Genomic DNA, 27,642 nt, shown 5'->3' with positions numbered 1-27,642 from the left:
ATCTTTTTACATTTAACCTCATAATGTTTCTTTTTGTTGCAGTCATCACACTGTGTCGAAACTTGTTTACACGTCTATCTTTGTTACCTGATTATGCGCTCCTTGAGGACAAGGCTAGAGTTTATGCCTAGAGCAGACTGAGTTTCGAAATTATTCTGCTAAATAATGAATCATGTCCTGGCCTCATGGGGCTCACAGCACAGGAAAATCCTCGAGCACTGGGGTTCTCTTCGATCCCTTCGTGACTAACTCGAGGCAAACGTGCCAGAAGCCGACTCCAAGCACCCTGGCTGGGAAGACTGCCGGGAAGGCGGCCCTCTCCGCTCGCTCCTTCCCGGGCGCCCCGCGCACGCCGGCTTCCCCAGGCATCTCTCCTCCCCCAGCGCGTGACTGCGCCCTCCGGGGGTCGGGGAGGCCGGTCCACCGCCCCCACAGACGGGCGTGGCGCTCAAAGCCAGCTTCTGAGCGTGGCGTGGAGAGCCTGGGGGTCTCCTTGGTATCCACAAGCGGCCACGGGCGGCGATCAAAGTGATCAGAGGAAGGGCGCACCCGAGCAGGCGGGGCTGGGGTTGGCAGGCGAGGGGTGGCGAGAACGGGCGAGGCCCAAGCGCTAGGCAAGGGACTGCGCGGCTAACTTCCCCGCACTCACGTTTCCTCCCCGGGGACCCAGGCTGGGGTGGCGATCTCCTGGCCGCTTCATCTCTCCCCGCCCCACCATCCTCCGGAACCGCTCCGCGCCGTGGGGTACTGGACGCTCGGGGTCGCCCCCCGCCCTCCCCACGCTCCGCTGGCCGTGTTCCACGCCCCCTTCCCGCCCGCGCGCGCGTCGCCGCCGCCACCCGAGGGGGCGGGGCTTGGGTCCCGGCGTAGTCAGCCACGGTCCCAGCCTGCCCCGCGCCGGCCAACGAGAGCAAATCCAGTGACTCACCTCCGCCGCGCTAACTCCGCTCGCGCTCCCCTCACACACGCTCACGCCCGGCTCGAGATGGCGGCGGCGGCGGCAGCGGCGGGGGACTCGGACTCCTGGGGTGAGGAGAAGTTCCGGGGGCAGGGCCCGGGCCGGCGCTGGCCTCACGCCGAGGCAGGCACTAACGCGGCTCGCTCTCTTCCGTAGACGCGGACACGTTCTCCGTGGAAGACCCGGTGCGGAAGGTGGGGGGCGGCGGCACCGCCGGCGGGGATCGCTGGGAAGGCGAGGACGAGGACGAGGACGTCAAGGTGGGTGCGGGCCGGGGCTCCGGGCAGCGCGGGAGCGGGCTGGCGCCGTCGCGGGCGGGATTCCCCGCCGACGGGCGGACGGGCGGACTCTGGGCCCAGCGGCGCCGCCCGGGCCTGCGGGCCGTGGGTCCAGGCGCCAGCGTAGGGCCCGGCGGTGCCCTCTTCCCCTCCGCTCGCCGGCCGTATAGGCCGGGGACGGGCAGCGTGGCCTCGGTCTTCCTTGGCGAGCGCGGCGGCCCGGGCCCTAGCCCTTCTTGGAGGGTCCGCGTCCCGGGCTGCATTCCACCCACCAGCTGGCGACAGGAGGTGACAGCAGCGGCCGGGCCGGTCCACGTGCAAACTTCGCTGTCCGGAGTCGCTCGCCGGGATGAGACGGGGAAGTTGGGGATTGAACCGCATGGCTCGTCCCATATGGAAAGTCTTGCAACCCACCTGCTTTTTCGAGCTGAGGTCTCCCCAGGGCCGGTAACTAATTTATGTCCCCGAAGGCCCAGTTGTAGTATTTGTTCGAGCAGTTAGGTGAGTGAAATGTTGTTTAATTTCAACCTGTTTTTCACATAAGACAAATAAAAACAGCAAAGCGACATAACTTTTAGCCTTCCTTCCCCGACCCTGGGGTAAAAGGATAAACTGAGTCCTGAGATAGCCAGGGGTCAGAAACCTGAAAAATGGGGAGTTGACAGGAGTGAGTTATTCATCTAAACACGAACGATGTCCAAGAAAATATGGAAGATTTGGTGGTTGGAGTAGACGAGGGAGGCCAGTGTTTATTTTTTCCTATGCCTTGTAGGTCTGAACCAGATACGCCTTAGTCGTTTGGTTTTGAGAACTCTTGGGGGCTCATCATATGGCTTCAGATGACATCAGGACTACTGCATTCCTCGTGGGGTTTTTTTTCTTCTTTTAAGTAGCTACGAAAGTCTCAAGCCCAGAATGTTAAGACCCTTACTAACAAAATTCTCAAAATCTTTTTATGCTATATTTGTGCAGATAAAGTTTTGTATGGATTGGAAATGGTTTTTTTGTGGTTTTGATTCATTTAGTGAATGTTTTACTCTCCTAACGTCTCCCTTTCAGCATATACTGAGAACCCTACAATTTTTCTGCTTGGGTTGAAAAAATTTCTGCTAGCTAATCACTATGGACTTAATACTGCTTTTGTTTGGATTTTACCCTTTTCTTCTGAGTCTGATGAGGTGGATGTTCAGTTTATCAAACAGCCAGGTTCAAGAATGAAGGGAGCTTTGCACACATTGGGTTTAATAAAAAGAGCAGTACTGTTGTGAAGATACTCAGATGGTTCATTAACGTGTTGTGTAGATGTGGGAATGGATTGTGTTGTCAGCCTCATTGCAAGATATTAGTTATCTTCCCATGTTGTAGCGAACTTTCTGTTTTGAGCCTTTAGTTCACATTGGTCCCTTCACTTTTTCTATGCATACTGGATGCAGCAGTTAAGACATCTGTTATGAAAGTTGGGAATAAGTTAGCAAATGAGAAGAAAAGATTAGAGAAATCAGGAAAGAAGTACCAGAAAATGAAGTTTGAATGGAGTAGTCGGGACTGATTGTGAAGTAGCCTGCCTGAGATTATTGAATCTAAATGGTATCAATCTTGATAAATATAATTCTGACCACTTGGAACTAGTTTTGGAGATTTACAAGTTGTAAGGGACCAGAAAGATCATCTTGTCCAGTCACTCTTTCAGTGCAGAGTCTCTTTCTTTTATACAAATAACTTATTTCTTTTATATAGCCTTTGATGTTGATCTTGGAGAAGAAAGCTGAACTTATCCATTTTATTTCCAAGTTGAAATGTTGGTTTATTTCTGTTGAGGTTCTCCAAGATTCCCAAGGTATGGTATCTATGGAGTAGTTTGATTCCTGGGCTTTGGAATTGGGCCGACCTGGGATTTTATTGTTGCCTTGACATTTCTATATTTGTAGTCATAAATAAGTTTTTTAATCTTTCTTTCTTAGTTTCTCAATCTGTAAATTGTCATTATAGGAGCTACCTAGGGGTTGTTTTGTATTTTAAGTGAGATACTAAGTCAAGCATTCAGCAGAGTTGCCTGGTACTTGGTAGGCACTCAGTAAGTGTTAATTCTCTCTCACTTCAAGATGTAGTCTTAATTTTTCTGGCTAATGGAAAATATGCTTAAGTTGTTTAGATCTAGTATCTGGGGCTTATTTTGTGCCACGTTTCGTGATTTCCTAAGCTCAGAAGGGGTAAGTTCTCTCCACAGTGGCTATTTACTGTGAATTTTGTGTTTTGAATGGAGTGACCATGATTCTCAAGCAAGTTTTTGCTTGCTCAGGGTTACCAATCTAGAGTTGAATTTTGTCAGCTTGGATGGTAGTGGATAATACCAAATTTCTGAATTCTAATGTTTTAGTACTTAATCCTTTTGTAAGGAAAAGCAAACAAGGCTTAGTTTCCGTAAGATTGAATAATCATAGTCCTTAAATATATGTGAATTTTTAAAAAGTCTTCAAACGTAAGATATGTAGAAACAGTAAGTCTTCAGTTTATGTCAGCATCTAGTGTTTAACTTTTAAGAATATACATTTAATGTTATTTGTAATGTCCTGAGAAATGAAAGAGAAAGTGAGGTCTTTGTTACAGTAATTTACTCCCGTAGTTTACTGTCTTTCGGTAGATATTATAGCATTTTGCTGCCCTTGACTTTTCAAAGAGCTTTCTGGCAGTGGCAGCAGTTGATTTAGGTGAAACTGTAGAATTGTTAATATTCATGGGAGGGAGCCTGTGCTGCTTCCCAGTTAAAAGGGTGAGAACTAGAGCATGCTTTCCTGTTGCACTGGCTTTCTTTTACCTTTCGTACTATCCTGATGTTTTGCGGAGGCAGTGGGAGGGAATTGTTCGCTTGACTTGTATCACTGGACGACTCCTCCACTGCTGGAATGATGTGTAGGCTGTGTTGACTAAGAAGGCAGTGAGTACCTACCCACTGCCAGCAGGGACAGTACAACTTTCACTCCATTTTACTCGGCTCCCAGCATTTTGGTAGAACAAATTAGAAGCTATATTTATTCAAAGGGTGTAGAGTTGTTTTGAGTTTAAAACTTCTCCTGGCTGTGTTCAAGCATCTCAGGCATTTGCTTCTATAATGTTGTTATAAAATTTGTTAAAAAGATCTTAGATAACTGACTTAGTGGAGAACTGCCTGCCTCATCTTAACCCATTCAGCCGTCTCCTAGGATCCTATCCTGGTTAATAGCTTAAATCTACCAAAGTAAAGACATTTTTCCAGCAGAAACAGCATCTATAAAGAAAGGGATCTATATTTCAGAAAAATGGGAGAGTATTGGGAAATAGTCAGAAGGTGGGCATTTTGCCAGAAAATGGGTATCTTGAAGTGTGTGTGTAATTTCTGTGAAAAATCCCAAACATACACAGAGGTGGAAAGAAAAGTTTAATAAACCTATAACCAATTTTGTTTCTTCTACATCTCCACTATTGCTTTCCTCCCTCGACCAGATTATTTTGAAGAAAATCCCAATTATATCATTTCAATACCCTGACACTTTTTAAACTCTGTTTTTAGTTAGGAAGCATGTTTGTTACTGAACAGTGTTTACCTAACATATTTGTCATGCTGGACCATTGAAAATAAGCCATTTATTTAGTGTTTAGTGTCTTGATCTTGATCTTGTTTAGCCAGGAATTTAAAGTAGAATTGATTGATAACAGTTCTGAATATGAGACAAGTAGGCGTTGAGATAGAATTCAACTGAGTGCTGAGCCATACTTGGTAGGGTGTTAAAAACTTAATGAATTGAATTAAATGAAATAGAATTTATTGAGGAAGGTACCTTGGCTTCCAGAGACTAGCGTAGTTCTGAGATGATGGAAGAACATTTAAAAGAACATCTTTTAAAAACTGAACTTTGCTGGGAAGTCCAGCCTTGCCAGGAGCTCCTTACAGAGTTCTGAGGCTTTCAGAGCAGATCAGTACAGCTTACTTTTATACCAGTAGAAGACTCTTTTCCTATAAGAGGTTATGCTTTATCTAAACCAAACTACTTAAAGAAAAAAGAGGAAGGAGCATGTGTCAGTTAATGGGCTATTGCTATGGGGCAGAAGAACTTTACTGCTCTTTTGAAGCTACTTCTATTTGATGATCTATAAATATATCTTGCTTAAGTTGGAAAGCATTTTCAGCCCTAAATGTGTTCTCTGATTGCACGTGACATTCTGCAGTTGTACGTTATAAAAATGACAGACCAGCCAACTACTGGCTACATTATTAGAAATAAAAAGAAAGCATGGCTTAAAATTTTTCTGTTTTGTTTTCAATTCTTAGTCATGTTTGATTGGGGAGCATTGTTTAAACTTGAAAGGCATCCATCTCTTTCAGAAAAATGGCTCAAATTATGTTGGATATGTATGTGTACAACAAGAATATAGATGAGCAAGTAGTTTATAAACAGCGTCTGTTCTTAGGAAGTTGGCTGTTTTAGGAGAGCGGTGTGGATGATTCTTTTGGAGATAAGTTGGATATTATAGTTGGAGGATTTATTGGCTATCAAAAATAATTGGGTAAGGAATTTAATTAGATATTGAAAGTCTCTTGAACAAAATAAGCATTTAAGGCTTACTAAATTACAGACCTACTTCCTATTTTAAGTGTTAATTTTATGTGTTTCTCTATGAACTCTTTGTGCGTTTTATCTGAATTTATTGTCAGCGTTTACAAAGCCCTAGTGTTTACAGAAAATTGAGCAGATTTGGACATTCTACCTTACATTTACTTTTTGAGCATCTGCAAATTTGTAACTAAGGAAACAAAAACTCTTTAAGTTCCTGGGGAAAGCTACCTGGTTGTTTGCTTTGGGGATTGCATTTGAAAGTATGACCATCTTTTTTTTGCTGACGTCACATGCTCCCTTCTTTAGGGACTTGTCCCTAGTATGGTAGTAACTTCAGGGCAGATTTGTTTCACGTACTGACGTGTAAGGGTTACAGGCAAGGCTTGCCTTTCATGGTCCTTTGATGAACTGAGGAGCAGATATCATGGCTGTTCTAGGACTTGTTGACAGGAACCACTGCTTTTGCTACTAAAATCCATTCTGTGGTGGAATTCTGTGGTAGCCTCATTATGTCTGCATTGATAGGACAGTTTAACCTGACTGTCTGGCATGAGGTTTATGCTTTGATGGGGAAAGCAGGACTGGGATAGGGGTCGGACAGAGAGTTGGTGTGAATGAGATCCTGAGGGAGCAGTGATATGGGAGGGGTCGGGGTGAGGTTTTACTGGGAGAGGGAACTGAGAGACATCAGCACTGAAAACAAATGCTCCTCTGTTGTGTCTTTTTCTCTATGTTGGATTTATTGAGATGGAGCTGCTTGTTTTCATCCATACCTCTCCCCTTTTGGTCTCCTAGTGCCAAAGACGGCTAGACTAGTTTCTTAAAGTTAGTAGAAAACCATCACAGGCAATTTGAGATGGGTAGCTGATAGGATAGCTGGGCATATCTTCTTAGTATGTGCCATAACCCTTCTCTTTGATGAGATTCCCTGTGATTCCAAGGGAGCTCATTCCAGAGCTAATTGAAAGAATGGCTTTTGGTGGGGAGGGACCTGGTTTCCAGATAATTATGTTATACTTCAGGACTCAGGTAAGAAGTCATGTTTACTATGACACTTTAAAGGAATTTTAGTCTGTTCAGAACAGGTTCCTTCGTTATTTTTCCCTGAGATTGTGGGATAGTTATCTCTGGACCTTAGTGTCCTTATCTGTAAAATGGAGATAAATTACGTTACTTAACAGGACTTTTTTTTTTTTTAAAGATTTTATTTTTTTTCCTTTTTCTCCCCAAAGCCCCCCAGTACATAGTTGTACATTCTTCGTTGTGGGTCCTTCTAGTTGTGCCATGTGGGACACTGCCTCAGCGTGGTTTGATGAGCAGTGCCATGTCCGCGCCCAGGATTCAAACCAACGAAACACTGGGCCGCCTGCAGCGGAGCGCGTGGACTTAACCACTTGGCCATGGGGCCAGCCCCTTAACAGGACTTTTTTGAGGGTTAACTGTGTTATTACATGGAATGCCCTTTGCACAGTACCTGGTACAAAGTAAGCACTCAGTAAATGCTATCTATTGTTACTATTAACATTACTATTATTAGTAGAGAGTTATAAATATGCACCCCCTGGAAGTAAGCAAATGGTCATTTAAGAGAGGCTATCTGAAGCACCACCTAAGCAGCATATCACTCACAGACTCAGCTTTCCTATGTTCTGTGAAGATTGAAACAACAGAAAACTCCTGCTAGTTAACTTTTATTTTTAGCGCTCTGGTTCCTTTTGTACTATGGTGTTTTGATACAAACACGTAAGCAAACCAGGTAATACAAACATTTGTTCTCTAATTTCTAACTCTGTGTCTTAGATGTCCAAACAATGATTTGCTTTCAATCAGTTAACTGTGAACTATGAGTTAAATTGCCAAGGTAAGGTGATTATAAAAATATTTTTACTTTTCTACAAAGTTCTTCCCACTCTGCTTGCATACCCCAGGATAGCCTTAATCAGGACATTTGATTTCTTTGGTGGACTTACAGATGTTTATTAAGAATCAAGGTTTGGTTGGTTTATATACCTGGAGTGATTCAGATTTATGATCTGTCTCCTTATAAAACCAGAAGCTTCGTGTCATAGTTAGGGTACATTAGTCAGCCTCTGCATCTTCCAGTAGCGTCAGAGCCTCCTGCTTTGCATCTGCCATCCTGTGGCTCAGCTTCAAATGCCGTGTCATAGTGTGCCTGGTGGTTGCTGAGACAACGGCCAGGCTACCTATAGATTAAAGCCCTACTTAAATACAGGGCTGTGTCTATCTCTGTTAAGCTTAAACCTTCTAAATTCTGTGGACCCTTTAGAAAATTGCTTAATACTTTGTTTCTTGACTCCTCTTAAATACTGGGCTTAAATATTCTGTAGGTTTAATTCATTAACCAAGGTTATGTTGTATGGAATATCACTTGAAATATCGATTCATTGCCTAGAATGTTGGATGCTTTTCCATATGGGTAAGTCAGAAGTATAAAGTTTTCTCAATTTTTTATTTAAAAAAAATTGTGCATTACTTTAAGAAAGGCTATTAGTTTTGGTTTGGTTGTCTTGTGTTTTGTTAATGGAGAAGCTTTCTTAGAGAATTAGACAAGTTGATATAAAAGTTCATGTGGAAAGACAAACGTGCAAGAATGGCCAGGAAAACACTAAAAATCCCTCAAAACCTACATGAGGGAACCAGCCCTAACCTATAGAAAAACATACCATAAAGCCGCTGTAATTAAAGCAGTATGGTACTGGTGCATGAAGAGAGAATAGACTAGTGGGATAGGCTAGAAAGCAGAAATAAACCAAATGTCCATGAGAATTTAGTATATGGTAAATTAAGGGCAAAGGTGGACTTTTTAATAAATAATGCTCTAACAACTGCATAACCATTTGGAAAAAATTAAAATTAGATTCATACTTAACACCATAAAAAGAAAAAACTCCAAATGGATCAGCAATGTAAATGATAAAACAATGAAAGCATACATGTTCTAGAAGAAAATTCATTACTGTAAGAAAAAACTATCTAACTGACTCAAAAATACACAGGGAATAAAAAAAAAGATTGGTAAATGTTACTGCGTAAATGTGGGGTGCATAGCCCTTCATGGGGAAATACAAGAGGCATTTCCATTAAGAGAAGAACAAGGCAATGATGCCTATTATCTCTGCCACTCTTCACATTATACTAGAAGTTTAGCCAGTGGTATAATTAGATAAGAGAAATTAATGGTGGAGATGTAAGAATTGGTAAAGAAGTAAAGTTATCTCATTTGTGGATGATGTGATAGTATACCCGGAAAACCCTAGAGAATCCATGATAAAACTAATTTGAGTGATAAATGAATTCTATAAAGTGTGTTGTTAGTGCTCTCAAGTTGATTCTGACTCCTAGCAACCCTGTGTACAGCAGAGTGGAACACTCTCCTCTCTTTATGCCATCCTCTCATCATCCGGAGCTATATCAGACAGTTCTCTGCTGCTATTCATAGGGTTTTCATGGCTACTTTTTTCGGAAGTGGGTGGCCAGGTCCTTCTTCCTAGACTGTCTTAGTTTGGAAGCTCCACTGAAACCTGTCCACCATGGGTGACCCTGCTGGTATTTGAAATACTGGTGGCATAGCTTTCAGCATCACAGCAACATGCAGCCTCCACAGTATGACAACCGACAGATGGGTGGTGTGGTTCCCTGACTGGAAAATGAATGTGGGCTGCAGGGGTGAGAGCACCGAATCTTAACTACTAGACCACCAGGGCACCATACAAAATTTAACGTACAAAAACAATAGCTTTTGTATACACAAATAATAACTGGTTAAAGGACATAAAAGGAAAAAAACTCAGTTTACAGTAGCAACAGAGAAGATGAAATACTTAGGAATAAACCTAAAGAGAAATGCGCAGACCTCTAAGAGAGAAACTCAGAAGTGGACTTGAACAAATGGGAAGATAGCCCTTTTTCTTGGCTAGGGCAGCTCAACGTTATAAAGACGTCTGTTCTCCCAACATTGATTTATAAATTTAATGCAATACCGAAAAAATATCAGCAGGTTTGTTTCTATGGAGTTAGACAACTTGATAATAAAGTTCACTTGGAAAATTAAACATGCAAAAATTATTAATGGTGGTCCTTTTCTTTAGGATAACTGGGATGATGATGATGACGAAAAAAAAGAGGAAGCAGAAGTAAAACCAGGTGAGCCACAGGAGTTCCTCCGTTTTTGGTTTTGTGTCTTCGTGAGCCTCTGGTGCTTATGTTAAGACAAATGACAGAATGCTCACAAAATTGAAAATTTTGTTACTTGGAAACCAAACATCTTTCCATTCTCACTTTATTCTCTTCTCCCTGCATTTCTTCTCTCCCCTCAAAATGTGATTGGATTAGATATCTGCCGTTTTTCTGTTTGAATGATATTGTTAGGAGAGAGTAGAGGGTGTGGCATCATAGTTGAGTGATCTAAGTCCTGCCTAAAGGACTGTGGGGAAATATCAAGGGAGATGTTTGGGTCTTAGGGGTCAGGTTGGAAAGGACAAAGGAAGACTCCCAGAACCTTCCCATTCTTGTTTGCCAGGAAATCACCATATGAAATTGGAGCTGGGAGAGGTTTGGTTTCGTGAAGTATACAAGTATCATGTCTGCCTCATCCGTAAACTGGAAAATATTCAACATAACTGTGATTAAAACATCTGTTTACTTCCAGAAGTAAAAATTTCAGAAAAGAAAAAAATAGCAGAGAAGATAAAAGAGAAAGAACGACAACAGAAGAAAAGGCAAGAAGAAATTAAAAAGAGGGTAGGTACTGTTCATTTTCTAAAATATAAAATTCTCACATCAGCAGTAGTACAGCGTCTTAACAGGCAGCAAGTATTATTACCTAGCTATTTGAAGGGCTTCGTAAAGACTGTAAATAGACAGTATCAGATAAGTGAGTCTCCAAACTGAATTTGTGGTTTTTGCAAAAACTAACCCTGGAAGCTTTATGTATTAGATTGCCTTCTAAGTTTTCACAAGCATTCGGGAACAGCGATGATTCTGTAGTGACCACAGTCAGTGATTTTTGCGAGTGCCTGCAGTTCTTTCTAGTTGTGATCAGTCTTTATTTGCAGTGTTCATATCGAGTGAAATAAAAATATTGTTTCTCTGCCATCTAAGTGTTTTATATAAGTGTTTTTGTTCTTGATTATTTGGAGCAAGATCAGGAATATTAATTGATTTGTTTTTTGAATAGGAAACACATTTACATGATTCAAAAATCAAAACAATATTAAGAAACACTCCCAACCCTTGACTCATTTATTCTTTTTCTCTCCCTTTATCTCTTAAGTAAATATTGATTTCTTACAGCTCCAAGTTGTCTTTATGTATTTGGATACAATTATATATTCTTACTCCTCTTTTAAGTTTGCACCTTATTTAATGTATCATGGAGATCTTTCCATATCAGATCATAGAGAACTTTCTTGTTTTTTTCTTGACTCTCTTCATTAAGAAAAATTTCAAACAAAAAAGTAGAGAAAATAATGTAGTGAATAATCATACACATCACCTAAATTTAATAGTTGTTAATATTTTGCCATATTTGCTTCATTGATTCTTTTTTTGCTAAAATATAATCAAGTAAATAACAGTGTGCATTTTACCTTTAAATACTTCAGTATGCATCTCTGAAAAAACAAGAATATTTCTCACATGATTATATACCTAATATAATGAATGATAATTTTTTTTTAACATTCCAGTAGTAACATTTAATGAGTACTCATTCTGTGCCAGGTGCTGTTCTAAGCCTTAGACATGTATTATCTCATTTAACATTCCCAATGATTCAGCAAGGTAGGGGTATTATTATCCCACTTTACAGATGAGGCACAGGGAGGTAAAGTAACTTACCTAAAGTCACACGCTAGAAAGTGACAGAGGCAGGCTTCAAACCCAGGCAGCCTGATTGTACTCTCATGGGTACCAGAAGCTCCTACATTTTGTAGACCTATAGTAAACTTTTTTGTTGATGATGAGAGTGATTGCATTATTTAGGAGTCCTTTGGTTACAGGGGACATAAAGCACATCAAGATGGCTCCAATAATGAATGATAATTTTTAACATCATCTCATATTCAGCTGATAGGTATTTTTCTAATTGTCCCAAAATGTCTCTTACATATCGTTTGTTCAGATGAAGACCTTGCATTGCACTTGGTTGTTAATATATCCTAAGTCTCCTAGATTGACTGTCTCTCTCTTTCTCTTTAAAATGACATTGACTTATTGAAGAGAGTGGCCAGTTGTCTTATGGAACATCCTACCTTCTAGATTTGTCTGATTGCTTCATTATAGTTGCAATTTCCTGTAACTTGGCAGTTAAGTCTAAAAGTTTGATTGGATTCAGAGTAAGCATTTTTTATTGGAATACTTTAGAAGTAATGCTGTGTGCTTCATACTGCATCACGTCACATCAGGAGTCATATAATGTCTGTCCTATTATTAGTGATGCTAAAATTGATCACTGGGTTACTGTGGTGACAGCCTGATTATAAAATTCTATGTTACAATGTTAACTCAGGGCCAGTCTTCCTCAGCAAAAAGAAGAGGATTGGAAGCAGATGTTAGCACAGGGCTAATCTTCCTCAAAAAAAAATAAAAATAAAAATAAAATTCTATGTTACAGGATTCTATTATAAAATTACATGTTTCTTCTTGCAAGTAATCCAGTTTTATGTCCAGTTCTCACCCAGTAGTTTTAGTATCATTCATGATCATTGACTAATTATTTCATTAGGGATTGCAAAATGGTGATTTTTCTTACTCTGTGACTTCTCTTCCATTTTTTATTGGCTGGCTTTTTTTTCTCAAACATCCATTCCTATCCTCTCCTCTCTATTCCCTATCACCTCCATAGGAAACCATTTTCATTGATTTCTGGTTTATTCTTCCTCATTCTTTTTTTTTTTTTTTTTACCTTTTTTTGTAGCTAGGTGATATTCCATTGCCTAGAGGTACCATAATTTATTCCATCAGTGTTCTATTGATGGACAGTTAGATTTTTTTTTCCCAGTCCTTTCCTTAATAAACAGCGCTTCTGGGAATAATCATATATGTGTGTCATTTCTAATTGGTGTAACCATATTTGTAGGATAAATTCCCAAATGTGAGATTGCCAGGTCGAAGGGCAAATCACATTTGTAGTCTTGATAAATGTTCCCAAATTGCCTTCCATATGGGGTTGCACCAGTTTACCAACAATGTGAGAGTGCCTTTTTCCCCCAGTCAGGAACATTTTAGATGTTTTTAAATAATTTGTATATCTAAAAATATCTACATATGTATTTCTGTGATCAGAACAAGCAATGGAATCTTTAAGTCGGATAAATTGTATTGATGCGTCTTTCTTAGTCATTAAAGTTAGAATTATACTTATTTTGTTGTATCTTGATATTAGTCTCCAACATAAAGAAAGCTTAGTTTGAGTGTACTCAGTTTATCTTAGGCCAAGTATTGAGTTAAGATATATTCAGTTTTGATGCAGGAAATACTTAATGATGTCCACGTCTGCTAAGACAGTTAAGTAGAGATATGTCCCTTTTTCATTCTAGAAAGTGTTCTGAGATTTCCTAACATGGCATAATGACCTTTCTCATTTCATCTGCTCCATGAGAAGTAAATTGTGATCTATTTCAGAAGTGGACTTCTGAATCAAAATCTTCAAACTACACAGGCATGGATAACCATGAATGGCACAAATTCCCTTCAGTTTTTTCCCACTTTAAAAAAGATAGTAAAAGTAATACGTATTTGTTGTAGAAAATTATCTCACAGTATGTAGAAATGATATATGCTAAACTGTTAACTGTCATCTCAGAGGAGTGGGATTAGGAAATAATGACAGCTCCTATTGTATGTTTTTGTTACAATGATAATGTGTTACTTTTATAGTAATACAATATAAGATAAAAAAATACAGGGAAAATGTTTTTCTGAGCCTTTGAAAAAAACATGTTTTTTAATGTCTACAAGTATTGTCATATGGATGTGCCATACTTTATTTAACCATTCTGTTGTTGAACATTTTAGGTTGTCTCTGAATTTATTTGAAATAATAAATAATGCTCCATTGGACATCCTTGTGGTTAAATATTTGTATGCATCTTTGGTTTCTTAAGATAAATACCTAGAAGTGGAATCATTTGATTAAAGTGTATAAAAATATGTTATGATTTGGTACATATTACCAAGTTTCCCTAGAAAGGTTATTTCACTATATAGTCTTAGCAGCAGTATACGAGAATGCCATTTTCACCTTGTCTCTAATCTCAATTTCTTATTTTTAAAGGGCCATAGAAATAAGCTCAGTTTTCTGGATTCAAATCTCAGCTCTGTCACATTACCAGCCACGTCAGCCTTCTGTTACCATAGGCAGGTTGCTTCAAACCTTTCTGTGCCTCAGGTTTTTTCCTGTAAAGTTAGGATAAGAATATCTAAAGTGTTTAGAAGAATGTGTGAAATACAGTAAGCACTTAGTGTTTATTGTTATTTATAATTGTATGTGCTTATAAAAAAAAATCATACAATACGGAAATGTACTGAGTCCAGCATAATCCCAGCCCTTTAAAATTTAATTTCTGTCTCATTTTAGTTAGAAGAACCTGAAGAACCTAAAGTGTTAACACCAGAAGAACAATTAGCAGATAAACTCCGGCTAAAGAAATTACAGGAAGAGTCAGACCTCGAATTAGCAAAAGAAACTTTTGGTAAGTGGGGGTGTGATTGCAGTGCAATATTGAAGTTCGAAGTGAATACTGTGGAAGTCTTACTAGTTATGAAAGTTCAGAAAATGCCTCCTTTTTGAAGAAACATGATACTGGCTCATTTAGCAGTTTTTTAATCTGTTTATATTTGAGATTTCATTACTTAGAGTGAGATACGTGTTCAGATTTTTGAATAATTATGTTTTGAGTATCAAATACAAGATTATTAAGATAAAAAGTCATTGGACCCAAGTAGGATATAATGCTGCTTTAAATGTATTTATCAGCTGGATGAAATGTGAGGTCTGTAGCTTTGGGATTTAACTATTGAACTGACTTGTAGGGCTGTGCTGTTGTCTTAAGTCTGGGTATGACTTAGACAGTAGCATGCTGGTCCTGATGGGGCATTCAGCTTCTGCTGTGCCTTCTTGTGCTAAGAGTCATTTCTTTTTGCAGCCGTTCTTGGCCCTCACCATGCCCTATCTGTAGAGGGCTTCCATTTTTGTGAGCCATGCCTGCACTGTCGTTAGTGCATGAGGTAACAAACATGTTCAGGATCCTGTAAAGAGAAAAGTTCGGAGTGTTTATGTGGCACAGAGGGTAGGGTAAGAAACATGACCAGAGAAATAGTTAGTATTTAAGAGCTCTCACTTCATTTAACCAAGTTTGTTGTTGTCATTACCCATTGAGTACTTTTCAGAGTAGAAGACTGTGTTGAAAAAGTTAAATAACTTTGAAATTGAGACTTAGAGCCAAGAATGATCTAGTTATCTTGATTTCCCCCCACCCTTCCTCTTCTTTAAGATGGATCAAGCAGGCTGACTGTAGTGATCATTCTCCTTTCCACGGAAGTGTGACCTTCTCTCTCAGTGGGTCTCTAGCAACCTGAAGAGTTGCTGTGCTGTGTGTTTGGCATGTTTGAGCTGTACTCATCTCATTACAGAGGGCACTCGGCCATTATCCTGTGTCTTCATTGGATAGTAAAAGCTTCTATGTGTTTATTACAGAGAAGGGTTTATGCAGTACCCGTAAATCCTAATATGGGACACCAGTTACAGATTAAAAGGCAAACACGTGCATTCATATAGTCATCGTTTGGATTTTAATGTTGTGTTTCTTATGCTAAAATACTGAATCAGTGATTTTGTCTCTTAGCCTAGAATCCTTTTCAGCCAGATTAATTGTTCTGTTGGAATTTAACATATGGTTTACCCCTGCTTAGCTTCTGGAGGTAGTTAGCTGGATATTTTCACAGGAACCATTTTGTTTTATTTGCTTTTTTCCTTTTCTCCCCACTTTACCCGTGGGCTGTTCTTGGACAAACACTTTAAGAGCATCCCTTTTATGCTGGAGATTCCTTTGGCAGTCAGCTGAAGTCTCTGGGCCTCTTAATATGTTTTTAAATGCATAAAATAAAAAACACAGGATTTTACTTATAAAGGAAATCTGTTATATTGAAATAAGTATCAAAATATTAAAATACTTCTGTGATACAGTGATTATGTGTTTCTTTATTAATGCATTAAGATTTATTGGCAGGTCTAATAAATAATGTAATTTGAAGATAATGATGACTGTGAATAATATTTCAAGATATCTGCAACAACTGTAAGGTGGTATGAAAATATCTGATCTCTATTGGTAATAGTCAAGGATTGCTGATACCACTGTGATTTGTTGCCTGTAATCAAAATGAAAGGAAATGCTAAATTAGAGGTTAGTAAAAATAAAGCTATTATTTTTATTTCTCGTCCAAATTTGCAGACCCCCTGAATTCTGTGCAAGGATTCCAGTGGACCCAGGTTAAGAATTTCTGCTTTAGAATGAAATAGCAGGGTTATCCAGATAGCTAATTGATTTATAAACTTTTAAAAATCTTTCTGATATTTTCAGTGCTCCCTTTCTCCTACAGGTGTTAATAATACAGTTTATGGAATAGATGCTATGAACCCATCTTCAAGAGATGACTTCACAGAGTTTGGAAAGTTGTTAAAAGATAAAATTACACAATATGAAAAGTCACTATATTATGCCAGTTTTTTGGAAGCCTTAGTTCGAGATGTGTGTATTTCATGTAAGTAATTCTAATCTCGAGCCCCTGTGGGCTGATTTTAGTTAATAGGGGCACATCATACTCAGGAAGATGGAGGTTAACTTTTCTTTGGATGCTATAATTTAGATTTCAGATTTGCTTTTTAGCAGTTACCTTGGGAATGTTGTTCTCAAATAACTAGTTGGGGTAGTTTTGTTTTTGCTTTTTGATGCTGCCTTCTTGATGTTTTTACAGTGGCTTCCCAAAGAAACACCTGGGCTTTGTTAATACAGCAGCTAATAAAACACTGGCTTATTTTGTTATCTAATTATATCTTGAAAGGGGCTACGAAGTTTCTTTTGGGGAAAATGGTCTCTGGGCATACAGGATTTTAGAGCTGAGTGAGACCACAGGGAGTTATCTGTTCATTTTCCAAATGTGGAAGCCTATGACCAGGTGCAAGTTGCTCAACAGATCTGGCACCCATTCTCTGGGTCCATGGGTGTGGTGCCATGACCTGAGAGGAGTCATACATTTCAGGGGCAGGGTGTGGGACCAACAGCCAGGGGTGGTGTAGCTCTAATGTAGAAGGGACTGGTTTTGCTAGTATTTTCTGTTTTTAAGATTGAGAAAAAGGAATTCTACACAATGAATTCTAAATTGGGTTTTCTTTGAGAAATTATGACTAAGCTGGGGTTCTGAATTTGACCAGTGAGTGATATATACCCATAGTTGGTATTTTATTCTGCATGTACAGTCATATGCCGCATGATGATGTTTTGGTCATATACAGTGCTGCATACACAGCAGTGGTCCCATAAGAGTACCGTATAGCCTATGTATGTAGTAGGCTATACCATCTAGGTTTGTGTATGTACACTCCGTGAATGTTCACACAATGGTGAAATCGCCTGATGCATTTCTCAGAATGTCTCTGTCATTAAGTGACATATGATTGTACTATTTTTCCTGTTTTTTTTTTTTTTTTTTTTTTTGAGGAAGATTAGCCCTGAGCTAACATCTGCTGCCAATCCTCCTCTTTTTGCTGAGGAAGACTGGCCCTGAGCTCACATCCATGCTCATCTTCCTCCAGTTTATATGTGGAACGCCCACCACATCATGGCTTGCCAAGCAGTGCCATGTTTGCACCTGGGATCCGAACCGGCGAACCCTGGGCTGCCGAAGCGGAACGTGTGAACTTAACCGCTGTGCCACTGGGCTGGCCCCTATTTTTTCTGTTTTTGAAAGTGCTCTCTAACCAAAACTGAACACTTTTTTGGTAGCTAAAAACTCGTGTCTGTTTCTAGCTTTATATTTTTATAACAATGGATGAATGTATTGTCCACTAAACAGGCTTGTCTCCTGGTAGGACGCTTGAGATTTGAGATATCTACTATTTTCATTTTAGTTCCTCTGCTAGAAAATGGAGACCCCAAGGGGTGGGGAGTTGTCATCTGTAGCTTTCAGAATTGTTCCATGTTCATTCAGCTTCTCCTCACTGAGCGTCAAGGATACGTTATGGAAGGACGTGGGTTGGGTTATCCTCTGTGTGTTGGAGACTGGGTAAGGAAGGATGGTAGGGAGCACTTGTGAGCTTTAATGATACTTCCAGTTTGTCTTTGATCAATGGTGTCGTGTTGATTACAGGTCATTATAAATTTTTGTTGTTGAGTTTCCCATTTTAAATAGTTCTAATTTGTAAGCCTAGTCATAGACTGAATGATTCTTTACCATGTTTTGTTAAACAGGGAGAAATTCCTGGCCTTTTCAAAGTTACTGAAGTTAATGATGGACAAATTAGATTTCTCATAACACTTGTGAAAGAGTGTATATTTTGCTTTTTCATATTCCTCAAAATGCTTAAAAATTAGTGGTATGCCTTTTCTTTTAGTGGAAATTGATGACTTGAAAAAGATTACCAATTCATTGACTGTGCTTTGCAGTGAAAAACAGAAGCAAGAAAAGGTAAGGAGCAAGGTGTATGGGGAGATATGTATCACATTAGGATGGGAGTGTAGGCATAATATTCTCAAGTGTAGTAGGAGCCTGACCTAATAAACTTAAAAGTCAGGCAATTCACCAGTACCATTTAAATTGGAATAGAACAGGAGTGTGAGTGCCATGACCATCCTTTTGTTTACAGACATGTTCACAGTCGTCTTTTTTGAATTAATAGAAATTTCCCTGGGTTAGGTCTGGGATCTCCCTTAAGAGAGGTAAAGTTTTTCTGGGACCAGAGGCTTTGGGTCTCTATGAGGGTTGCTATTACCAGATAAGATGCCCATAATAGATAAAATCTCATGAATTAACTCTCTCTTATCTTTAGCAAAGCAAAGCCAAAAAGAAGAAGAAAGGTGTGGTTCCTGGAGGGGGATTAAAGGCCACCATGAAAGATGATCTGGCAGATTATGGTGGTTATGATGGAGGATATGTACAAGACTATGAAGACTTCATGTGACATTTTATCTTCTCCTGGTGTCTTCTTTCTGTTGCCCACAATCCCTTCAACATGTAGCACAACTTCCTTTCCTTTCAGTTCTGCCAAATGCTACAATCAGAAGTGCAGTATCTTTTGTGCTGGTAATTTAACCCCTTGACAACTTAGGTGCTAATGTGCAAAAGAGGGAACTTGGATCTTGCTGCCAAGGGGTGAAAATTGGGAACCTCAGTTGCTACTAAATCATAGTTTAAAAAAACAAACCTAATAATGTTGTCATTGTTGCTATCTGATTCCATAGCAGCAGTCACTAAATTGGAAACAAAGGTTGCAGCACGACAAAAAATTGTGTAGTATTTACCAGCACCCTTCAGTAATACAGCCTTAACCATACCTCCTTGAACTACTTCATAACTTGTCAAGAAAAGCAGTTTGCAGCAAGGGCATGTGGTATGCACCTAGTATTATAATTGCTTTGTCTTAAAATTGAGCGTGAGGATATTAAAAATACATTGTGAAGAAGACTGCTTATCTCAGAGTGAAGATACAGCGGCTGAAAAGCACTAGTTTGATACTTAAAAATTAAATGACCAAAACCCTCCAACTTTGAAGCTGAAGAACGTAAACCTCTCCAATATTGCATTACAAGTTGTGGAATCTCTTGAATGCATAGACTGTCCAGTTTATATTTATCAGACTCTTCTACTGATGGAGTGCTTCACATGGGGGAGGGAAACTCTTTACCTGTTTTATTTGCCTGATTTAAGTGTCTGAGAAACAAATATCCTTTGTTTTCCTAGGCTGCGATGGAATAACTTTAACAGGGTTTTGGCATTTCCTTTCCTTTATAAAACATGCTCAGCAAACTGCACCAGTTAACTACAGTTTGGTAAATTGTTATGTTAACAATTATGACATCTGCAATGTTTTATAAAGCAACTAATTTAATAAAATCACTATTGTGAGGACTTAAATTTTGTGTTATCTCCCAAGAGAGATTTTTGGAAAGAATAGAACACAGCTCTTGGGACCAGAGTTCTATATATACTTAATAAAGCTTAATAAGTGCTTGACGAGTAGTTTTAGCTGTAAACAAAAATGATTTGCCAGGCCCTTAATAGTGTCACCCTAGAGCAACAAAGGTATAGGGCTGCCTTATTATTATTTATTGGGGAAATTATTTGGTTGTTTAGATCCTAAGGCCTAAGTATCTAGAAGAACTATTTATTTGGGGTAGTTGAGCTTATAACTCAGGTTATAGCTGTAAGCATAGATTAGCTGATCTTTATTATATATTTTCTTTTAAGCAATTTAACCAAATTTGTGGTTGGGGTCTTTTTGAAACTGTCACAGAATCAAAAGTAGGGACAGAACAAAAAACGTTTTTAACTTGTCTTACATAGGAAATAGCCTCCGTCAAGGCTCTGTAGATCACCAAGTGGAAGATGGCACCATCTACTGATCTGAGGAATTAACAGAAAGCAGCGACTACACAGCAATAATCACAGCAAATAAAGATTGTTTTAAGGCAGAGAAGGGCTAAGATTTCCTTAGCAGTAATAATGACATAACACTGAATTTAAATATATTTTATTACAGAGATCAGTTTCTAACAAATGGAAATGTATCATCTGTTCCTTAACTGTGTAAATAATATTAAATTCCTTTGAAACTGGAATCTGCAGGCATAGATATTCTTTAATCGATATTGTATCATCTCCTAAAGTAGAAGCCATCCTGAGGAAGATGGAGCTTTTGATTTTAATACGAACATCTATATAAAATGGTATAGATGAAAATTAGTCTTACATAGGAATTTCCTTGTGAAAATTCTCTTATTCTTTACCCACTATTCACAAAGGACTTGTATGATCGGTCCTGGGGTTTTGCAACTTGGACAACAAAGATCCCCAATGCATCACTCTGCTCTGATCACAGACAGCTGTCGATACCTCATTTCAGTACAGGAAAACAGGCACCCATGAAATCTTGGCAGTAGCCACCCTTGTGTCATCTGAGTCCATCTAACCTGCTAGCATGTCCTTTAAACAGCACCCTATCTGAGGGTCCTTCAGAAGCACATTTACAATATCACAAAATTTGTGTTCATAAGCTAGTTTGTAATACAAGTAGACATCTTCACAATACGTGAGTAACTTCTTCAGGTTTTTCACAACTGTGTCGGTAGGCTGATGTTGTTTATATCTAGATAAAGAAACATCAGAATGTACAGGTTAAGATACTGTATCTTGATTGAGGGCTGTCAGCTCTGACTCTTATCACTAGAGAGGAGAGGGTGCTGGAGTATGGGGAATTATCTAAGGCTAATATTAGCGGGTGCTTGATAAACATTGAAATTATTTCATTAAAAATGAGTATTTAATGCTCACTTTTATTAGAATAAGTTCAGTACTCTAAAGGGGACCTCTGATGTTAGAGATTTCGGCACCTGAGGCAGGCTGAGTAGCCATCCTCCCTTTTTATGTACAGAGCACCATAAGAAAAGTGTTTTCATTCATCTCTTTGCATAAATGTGTTAAAAGATCTCTTCCTTCTGGGGATTCTTGAGATCTCTGCCATCTCTAGCAGAGGGGTAGCTATATGCACTGTTAGACTTAGCCATGAAATTCTTACTCATGCCTTATCTCAAAGCAGAGGCATTTTAATACTTACTTTTTTGAAATCTCTTCAAATATATTGGATTTTAATAACCTTTGCTGCTTAAACTCTTCCAAGTAATTAAAGTCTCCTTTAAGAATCACTCGTTGGTATAGAATTTCAGCCCAATCAGGAACAAAGTCATAGGCCTCCGCCACAATAGAAGCCTTAAAAGGATGGAGGGGAAAAAGGACACCATTAGAGCCTACTTGACGTTAAATTGAAGGCAAATAGTTTTAGAAAACAGCTTAATACTGTATACTCATACAGTGAATGTGATCATTACCAATTATGTTAAAAGGCTGTATGTATCAGGGTTGGTGAAAAGTTTGGTGTTTGACACTTCTACTCCCTTAAACCCCCAAATACCTTCCTTCAGTCTTTTTAATCTTCCTCACCATGAATTAATAAAACTGCTGAGAAAGAATGTTTTTCCCCCTACTTCAACTGTATAAGGAACGGTGAAAGGGCTGATTCCTTGATTACCACCCCTCATTAAAGGGCTAGAACCAGCCTGCCAGAAGCCCAGACTCCCTATGTTGCCCCAGGTACACCTGCAGGGATGTTCCTCTGAACCTCAGCCGTCTAAGGGGCAAAGGTGTCTGCCTCTCTGCTGGCCTAACAGGGTGGGGGAAGGAGACGTTACTGTCTAACTATCCTCTAAGCTCTGCTCAAACAACATGCTAGCAAGAAATACTACCATGGAAAGGCAGTTTAATCTATCAGGTAGCTAAGTCAGGAGAATTGAACTGTCCTGATTCTGTCACTAGCTCTGAGACCTTAGGCAAGTAAGTCAACTTCTGGGTCCTTGAGAGGGACAGCAGGAGAGGATGCTGTCAGTGCTGGCCAGATTTTTCTTTCCTTGCTCACCTGGTAGAACCGAGGTAGGGTCATGATACAGTCCATCAGCCTGTGGCGGCTCAGGTTGATGAGCATTGTGTTCTGGCCAGTGTTCAGAAAGTGAATCTGCAGTGTTATCAACTTGGTGAGCCGATGACAGTGCAGGGCCTGTCGCACGCAAGAGTCCTGAGGGACAAGGGTGGAGGGAGGCACCGGTAGAGAAAGACTTGTCTTCATCTCTCCTGTTGAACCCTCCAGCAGCTGAATTCTCCCCTTCTACGTACCCCTAGTTGGCCCATGACTCCCTCCCCCTTCACTTGGAAGAGCCCAGGGACAAAATAATTCCTGCTGCAGACACCAAGCCCCAAAGGCAGTCTGGAATAAGACCTTCCATGGTTACCTTGGCATAACTCTCTGCTGCATCCAGCATCAGAGTCAGGGCCTTCAGCAGCAGCTGCTTCAGTTGGTGCCCATCTTTGAGGCTGTCCTCTGCAGGGGAGTAAAGGAAACTTGTTGAGTGTGTCTCACTCCCAAGGCTGGCTACTCTTACCCTACTCAGTGTTGGTGGGCTGGACTAGAAACATTCCAGCTCATATTCCCAGGGAGGCAGGTATGTCTTACTCAGGTAAAGGCCAGAAATGCACTCACTCTGGAGTAGGAGTCAGTGACCCATTTAGTTCATTTCTTTCTGAAACATCAAGGCATGCTTACACAGCATCTGTTCCTGATGGGTGACACAGGCTACACGAGGGGCAAATGCCTTCCAAGTCTCCTTCCATCTACTTTCTGCCCAGCTGGGGTCCCACTGAGTAGCTGTTAGAACCTGAGGGGGAGCAGTCAATCTCATGGGCTCTTGCCTTTCTTAGTCCTAAGAACCTCCCCTGGCTGGCAGCACTGTCCCCAGGGGTGCTGCTGTGACCTCTTCTCACCCCAGGGCTGAGACTCGATCAATTTCAGCTGGATGCAGGCAGCTGCCTCATGGTTCTCCCCAATCTCACGGCACATGCTGAAGCACAAGGCAATCATGTTGTGCTTCTCACTGTCCCCAGGGCGGCAGCGTTTGATGTAGTCGAGTAGGGCTGTCTTCAGGGTACCACTCTGCCCAGATAAAAAAGGAAATACCAAGGTCTCAACAGCTACTGCACGGTAGGCAGAATTGGCTAGGTCTCTTGGTTCTGAAAGTTCCTTAAAAACTCCCAAGAAAAAGGAAAAGATAGGCAAAAATAATTCCAAAGGTTATGCTATCCTGAGTATAAGAAAAGAGGCACCTCTCTGCTGGTGGGAGTGTGAACAGTAAAACCTGACAGAAGGGAGAAGCCTTAAAAATGTGCATACATGTTATTCTAACAATTCCACTTCTAGAAATCTATCTGTAAAGAAATAAGCATAGGAAAGTGCTAAGATGGATGTACCAAGGATATTTAATAGCAAACAATTAGAAATCATCTACATGTCCAAAATAAGGGCTAAGAAGATACCATGTAGCCATTAAAACTGACGTTGATTTGAGAAATATTCATGATATGCTATTGTTAAGTGAGAAAAGCAGGCTATTTCATATCTGCACAGCATGATACAAGTTTTGTTAAAAATATGTAAATATGTATGTATATATGTTTGTGGGTACATGTGCAAAGAAAAGGCCTCTATCAAATTGTTAGCAGTGGCTGTCTCCAGATGGTAGATAGGCACAGAGGGCTTTTTCCTGTGTTGTGTTTTCCGAGTGTCTTAACATTGAATATGCATTACTTTTGTAAACAGAAAAAGTTATTAAGAGAGTATTTAAATGTAGAAACAAAAATGCCTCAAAAACAATTTAAAAACCCTCCGGGGGATCAGAAAGGTCATCTACGTCCAGGACTTGCTCCTCTCTGGACTGGTCTGTCCTGAAACTAGCCCAGCATTGAGGAGAGCTTTTCTGCTTTGTCTCTTAATTCTGCTTGGCTGGGCCCACGTTCCCAGAAGCCAAAAGTGCGCCTCATTTTTTAAATCTTCAGGGGTGAAATGGGCTGAAACAATGAATCAGCCAAATGAATGACTTGGAAACAGGCTCTGTGAGTGACATGCCTGATGTCACATTGCATGCTGAGGCAGCCAAGCACTCAGAGCCCAAAGGCCTTGGTACATCAGGCCTTTGCTTCCAAGCCTCCTTCCTGTGCTGTGAGTCATCATAAATAGCTCCACAGCTTTCCAGGCCCAGGCCTTGGCATTCACTTTCTAATAGCTCTTAGTAACACACTTTTTCATGGTCCCCTGAAAACTCTCCACTCTAAAAGCCCCCAGATACAGCCTTCCAAGTGGGTCAGTCCATTTCCGCTCTCAGGAAGGGTGTTTGCCCCTGCCAGAGCAGGCATTCAGAAGCAGAGGCAGGTGACAGAGGCTGAGGTGGAGGTGCACAAACTCATTTTCTTCATTGCTTAGCATCTGTCAGGATAATGGCTATCTGATCTGAACTCTGTAACCTTAAGCTACCGGTTACAGTATATGTCCTAGGGCAGTCCTTAATTCCCTCCCTCCATATCCCAGGGGTCCACCCTAATTGGGATTATTCCTGAGGCAGTCTGAGACTCCTGAATATCAGTAGTACATGTCATCCTGGAGCCCACAATACACTTACCGGATCTAATTTCTTCCTCATCAGCACTTCAAAGTAGTGCTTTTTATGCAGCAAATCAAATATGTATGTCATCTCATTGTACCTTCCAATGCCAGTGAGGAGACGCACCTAAAAAGAGAGAATGCAGCTTGCATCAGCATCACTTGTTCTCTGAGCCAGACCACTACCCTCATCAGTTTGGTTCCTTTCAGATGCCGACTCCAGGGGAGAGAAGGGCTAATGCAGGTTGCCATGCTTAGCTCCCTCCCTTCCTCCCTGTCTCCCTCCCTGCCTTCCCTTTACCCCAGAGGAAGATTCAGAAAGCTAGTCATTGGGACACCACTGGCTGCTCTCTCCTCTGTTGTCCCTAAACATGACTATCAAGTGCTGACGTGCCATCCTCCTGGGCAGGCACTCTTCTCTTCCCGTCACTCCTTAGTTCAGTGCGCAATGGCTGGCGCAGCCACGTGGGTCAGTTTCAAGCCTAGAGAATTTGGCGAGGCACAGGAGGCTTGAGTGTTCAGCTCACTTCAATTCAGAGATAAGAGGTCTGAACCTTGTTTTGGGGGGGAAATACAGTTGTTTTAGCCCTCTAGAAAAGCTAACTGCCCCGGCAAAGGGGTATAACAGCCCTGAGCATGGTAGGGATCCTCTCAATTTCTGTGCCTTTGCTGATTCTGATAGAAATCATAACCTGGCGCAGAGGTTGAGCCGTCCAGCCAGCTACCAAGCATGCAGTGGGATCCAGATGGGCAAATTCCCTAAAACCACATCAGATCTGAACTGGTCCCCAGCCTCTCTGCTCTCTCAAAGGTCTCCTCAGGGTGAAAGGCGGCAGATGAGGGGATTACTTACCACCAGCCCGTACTCTTCATTGGGGGCCAAGTGGTTGTCTGTGAGCAGCCGGGCGGCCTGCAGGACTCGGATGATGCCCTCCATGTGGCATGTCAGCGTGAAGCAGTGATGGGCCAGGATCAGCAGCTCTGTGGCTGTGCAGGTGGGCACTGGTAAGACAGGATTATGAAGCCTGGCCACCCACTGTCTAGCTCTGTATCTGGCAGGAGGGTGAAGGGCCTGGTACACACGGGGCCTGTCTGGAGAAGGCTTTCCCACCAGTGCTCTTAGATCCCTGACCTCACCAGCTCTAGCTCTGAGATGGCCCCCTGACGATGTCTAAATTCTTCTCTCAGTCATAGTCCAGGGATTAACTCTCTCCTCAAAGACAGTCATGTAGTGACCGTATTTCTAAAATGCCCAACAAATGAGAATAAGGAACCCCTGCTTTCTGAAGATGGATAAACGTTCTGCGGAGTACCTGCCAACATGAATCCAAGGTAACTCTCTATCTCAGTGGAGAGTCTTAGGGCCTAATCAAGTGCCACTTGATGCTCTGCACTTGTACTATCTTTCCGGATTACTGAAAGATTTGACTTCATACAAATTTAAAACTATTGCACACAATCACTGTATGCACAATTAGAAGACAAATTGGGAAAAATATTTGCAATGTTGAAGACAGAGTTCCCAGCCTTAATCCATGCTGTGCCCTCTGGGCCTGTGTACCTGTGGGGCCCTCCCTAAATGTACTCACTACTGAGCGACCTTGACTACTAACCCTTCAGGCCTTGCTTCAGACATTTCTTCCAAAAACCTTTCTTGACCCCATCAGTCTGGCTCTTACTGTGAATTACACCCCAGCCTGTGAGCTCCAGGGACCAATGCTTCCCTTGTTCCCCACATCCCTGGTTTTTAGAGTACCTAGCACACAGCTGGTACTCAGTAAATATTGTTGAACTGGACTAAGAAGAGAGACAGAAGGCTATTTTTAAAAGAAAACTGTTCAACCTTTTAAAATCTCCCATTTGTTCACTAAACATCAGTAAAATGCCGTTTTTGGGTCTATCAAATTTGCAAAGTGGAATGGGTTCCAGGAAATGATACTCTCACACTCACACTCTGCATAAGTGGGAGTAAAAAGTGAATTTTTTTTTTTTCTGGTGTAAAAGTTGGCTATGTATATATAAAAAGCTTTAAAAATGGGCATACTCTTCAATCAGGAATTTATCATAGGGAAATAATCATGGATATGCACGTAGATTTGCCTATAAGGATATCTGTTGACAGTTTAAAAACGGCAGAAAATTGGAAGCAATCTAAAGGTCCCAAAATAGGGTATAAAATTTTTAATTACATGTAAGAGAAATACTGTGTAACCATTAAAAATGATATAGAAGAATATTCAATGTCATGGAAAGAGGTTAATGGAAGCATATCCATAAAGTAATTATAAACAGTAAGCACAATATAATGCCATTTTTGAAAAATAAAAACCTGTAGACTTGCATAGAAACAGATCAGAGGGACACGTACCACTGGACACTTGCACTGAGCTAGACATTGTGGAAGCGAGCAGCTTTGAAACCCCACAGACTGGGCTCACATAGCAGCTCTGCCACTTAACACTTAGAAATTAATCAACTTCTCTAAGCTTCGGTTTTCCTCCTTCTAAAATGGGGACAATAATAGCCACTTTGCAGGGT

General features: G+C 40.7%; 2 protein-coding genes across 8 annotated transcripts in view; one reads left to right on the top strand and one right to left on the bottom strand.

Moving 5' to 3' along the window:
* Positions 1–149: 149 nt before the first annotated feature.
* On the top strand, positions 150–20,686 carry EIF3J (eukaryotic translation initiation factor 3 subunit J). Its single transcript, XM_070581875.1, has 8 exons — positions 150–1,028; positions 1,115–1,218; positions 9,938–9,992; positions 10,498–10,589; positions 14,428–14,542; positions 16,452–16,613; positions 18,463–18,536; positions 18,898–20,686. The coding sequence occupies exons 1-8, from the start codon at positions 986–988 to the stop codon at positions 19,027–19,029; spliced, it is 777 nt and encodes a 258-aa protein (XP_070437976.1). The 5' UTR covers positions 150–985; the 3' UTR covers positions 19,030–20,686.
* Positions 20,583–27,642, bottom strand: part of SPG11 (SPG11 vesicle trafficking associated, spatacsin) — a 77,649-nt gene continuing 70,589 nt past the window's right edge. For all 7 annotated transcript variants that reach the window (XR_011528851.1, XR_011528853.1, XR_011528854.1 and 4 more), the window contains 7 exons: positions 25,958–26,091; positions 25,124–25,231; positions 23,436–23,604; positions 22,907–22,995; positions 22,537–22,692; positions 21,682–21,833; positions 20,583–21,213 (listed from right to left, as the gene is read on the bottom strand). Coding sequence is in view for 4 of the 7 variants with exons in the window: in XM_070581695.1 (XP_070437796.1) it covers positions 21,033–21,213; positions 21,682–21,833; positions 22,537–22,692; positions 22,907–22,995; positions 23,436–23,604; positions 25,124–25,231; positions 25,958–26,091 (989 nt within the window). In the remaining 3 variants the exon portion in view is untranslated. The remainder of the gene's footprint in view (positions 21,214–21,681; positions 21,834–22,536; positions 22,693–22,906; positions 22,996–23,435; positions 23,605–25,123; positions 25,232–25,957; positions 26,092–27,642) is intronic.

Source organism: Equus przewalskii, chromosome 1 (genome assembly GCF_037783145.1).
Source record: "Equus przewalskii isolate Varuska chromosome 1, EquPr2, whole genome shotgun sequence".
Classification (NCBI taxonomy): domain Eukaryota; kingdom Metazoa; phylum Chordata; class Mammalia; order Perissodactyla; family Equidae; genus Equus; species Equus przewalskii.
The sequence above is the reverse complement of the archived record's forward strand: the minus strand, read 5'-3'. Positions and strand labels throughout refer to the sequence as shown.

Excerpts from the sequence above, each read along its gene's own strand:
- EIF3J (XM_070581875.1), top strand. The coding sequence starts at position 986 with ATGGCGGCGGCGGCGGCAGCGGCGGGGGACTCGGACTCCTGGG. Across the intron at positions 1,029-1,114 it reads GGGGGACTCGGACTCCTGGG|ACGCGGACACGTTCTCCGTG; the intron begins GTGAGGAGAAGT and ends TCTCTTCCGTAG. Across the intron at positions 10,590-14,427 it reads AAGAAGAAATTAAAAAGAGG|TTAGAAGAACCTGAAGAACC; the intron begins GTAGGTACTGTT and ends GTCTCATTTTAG.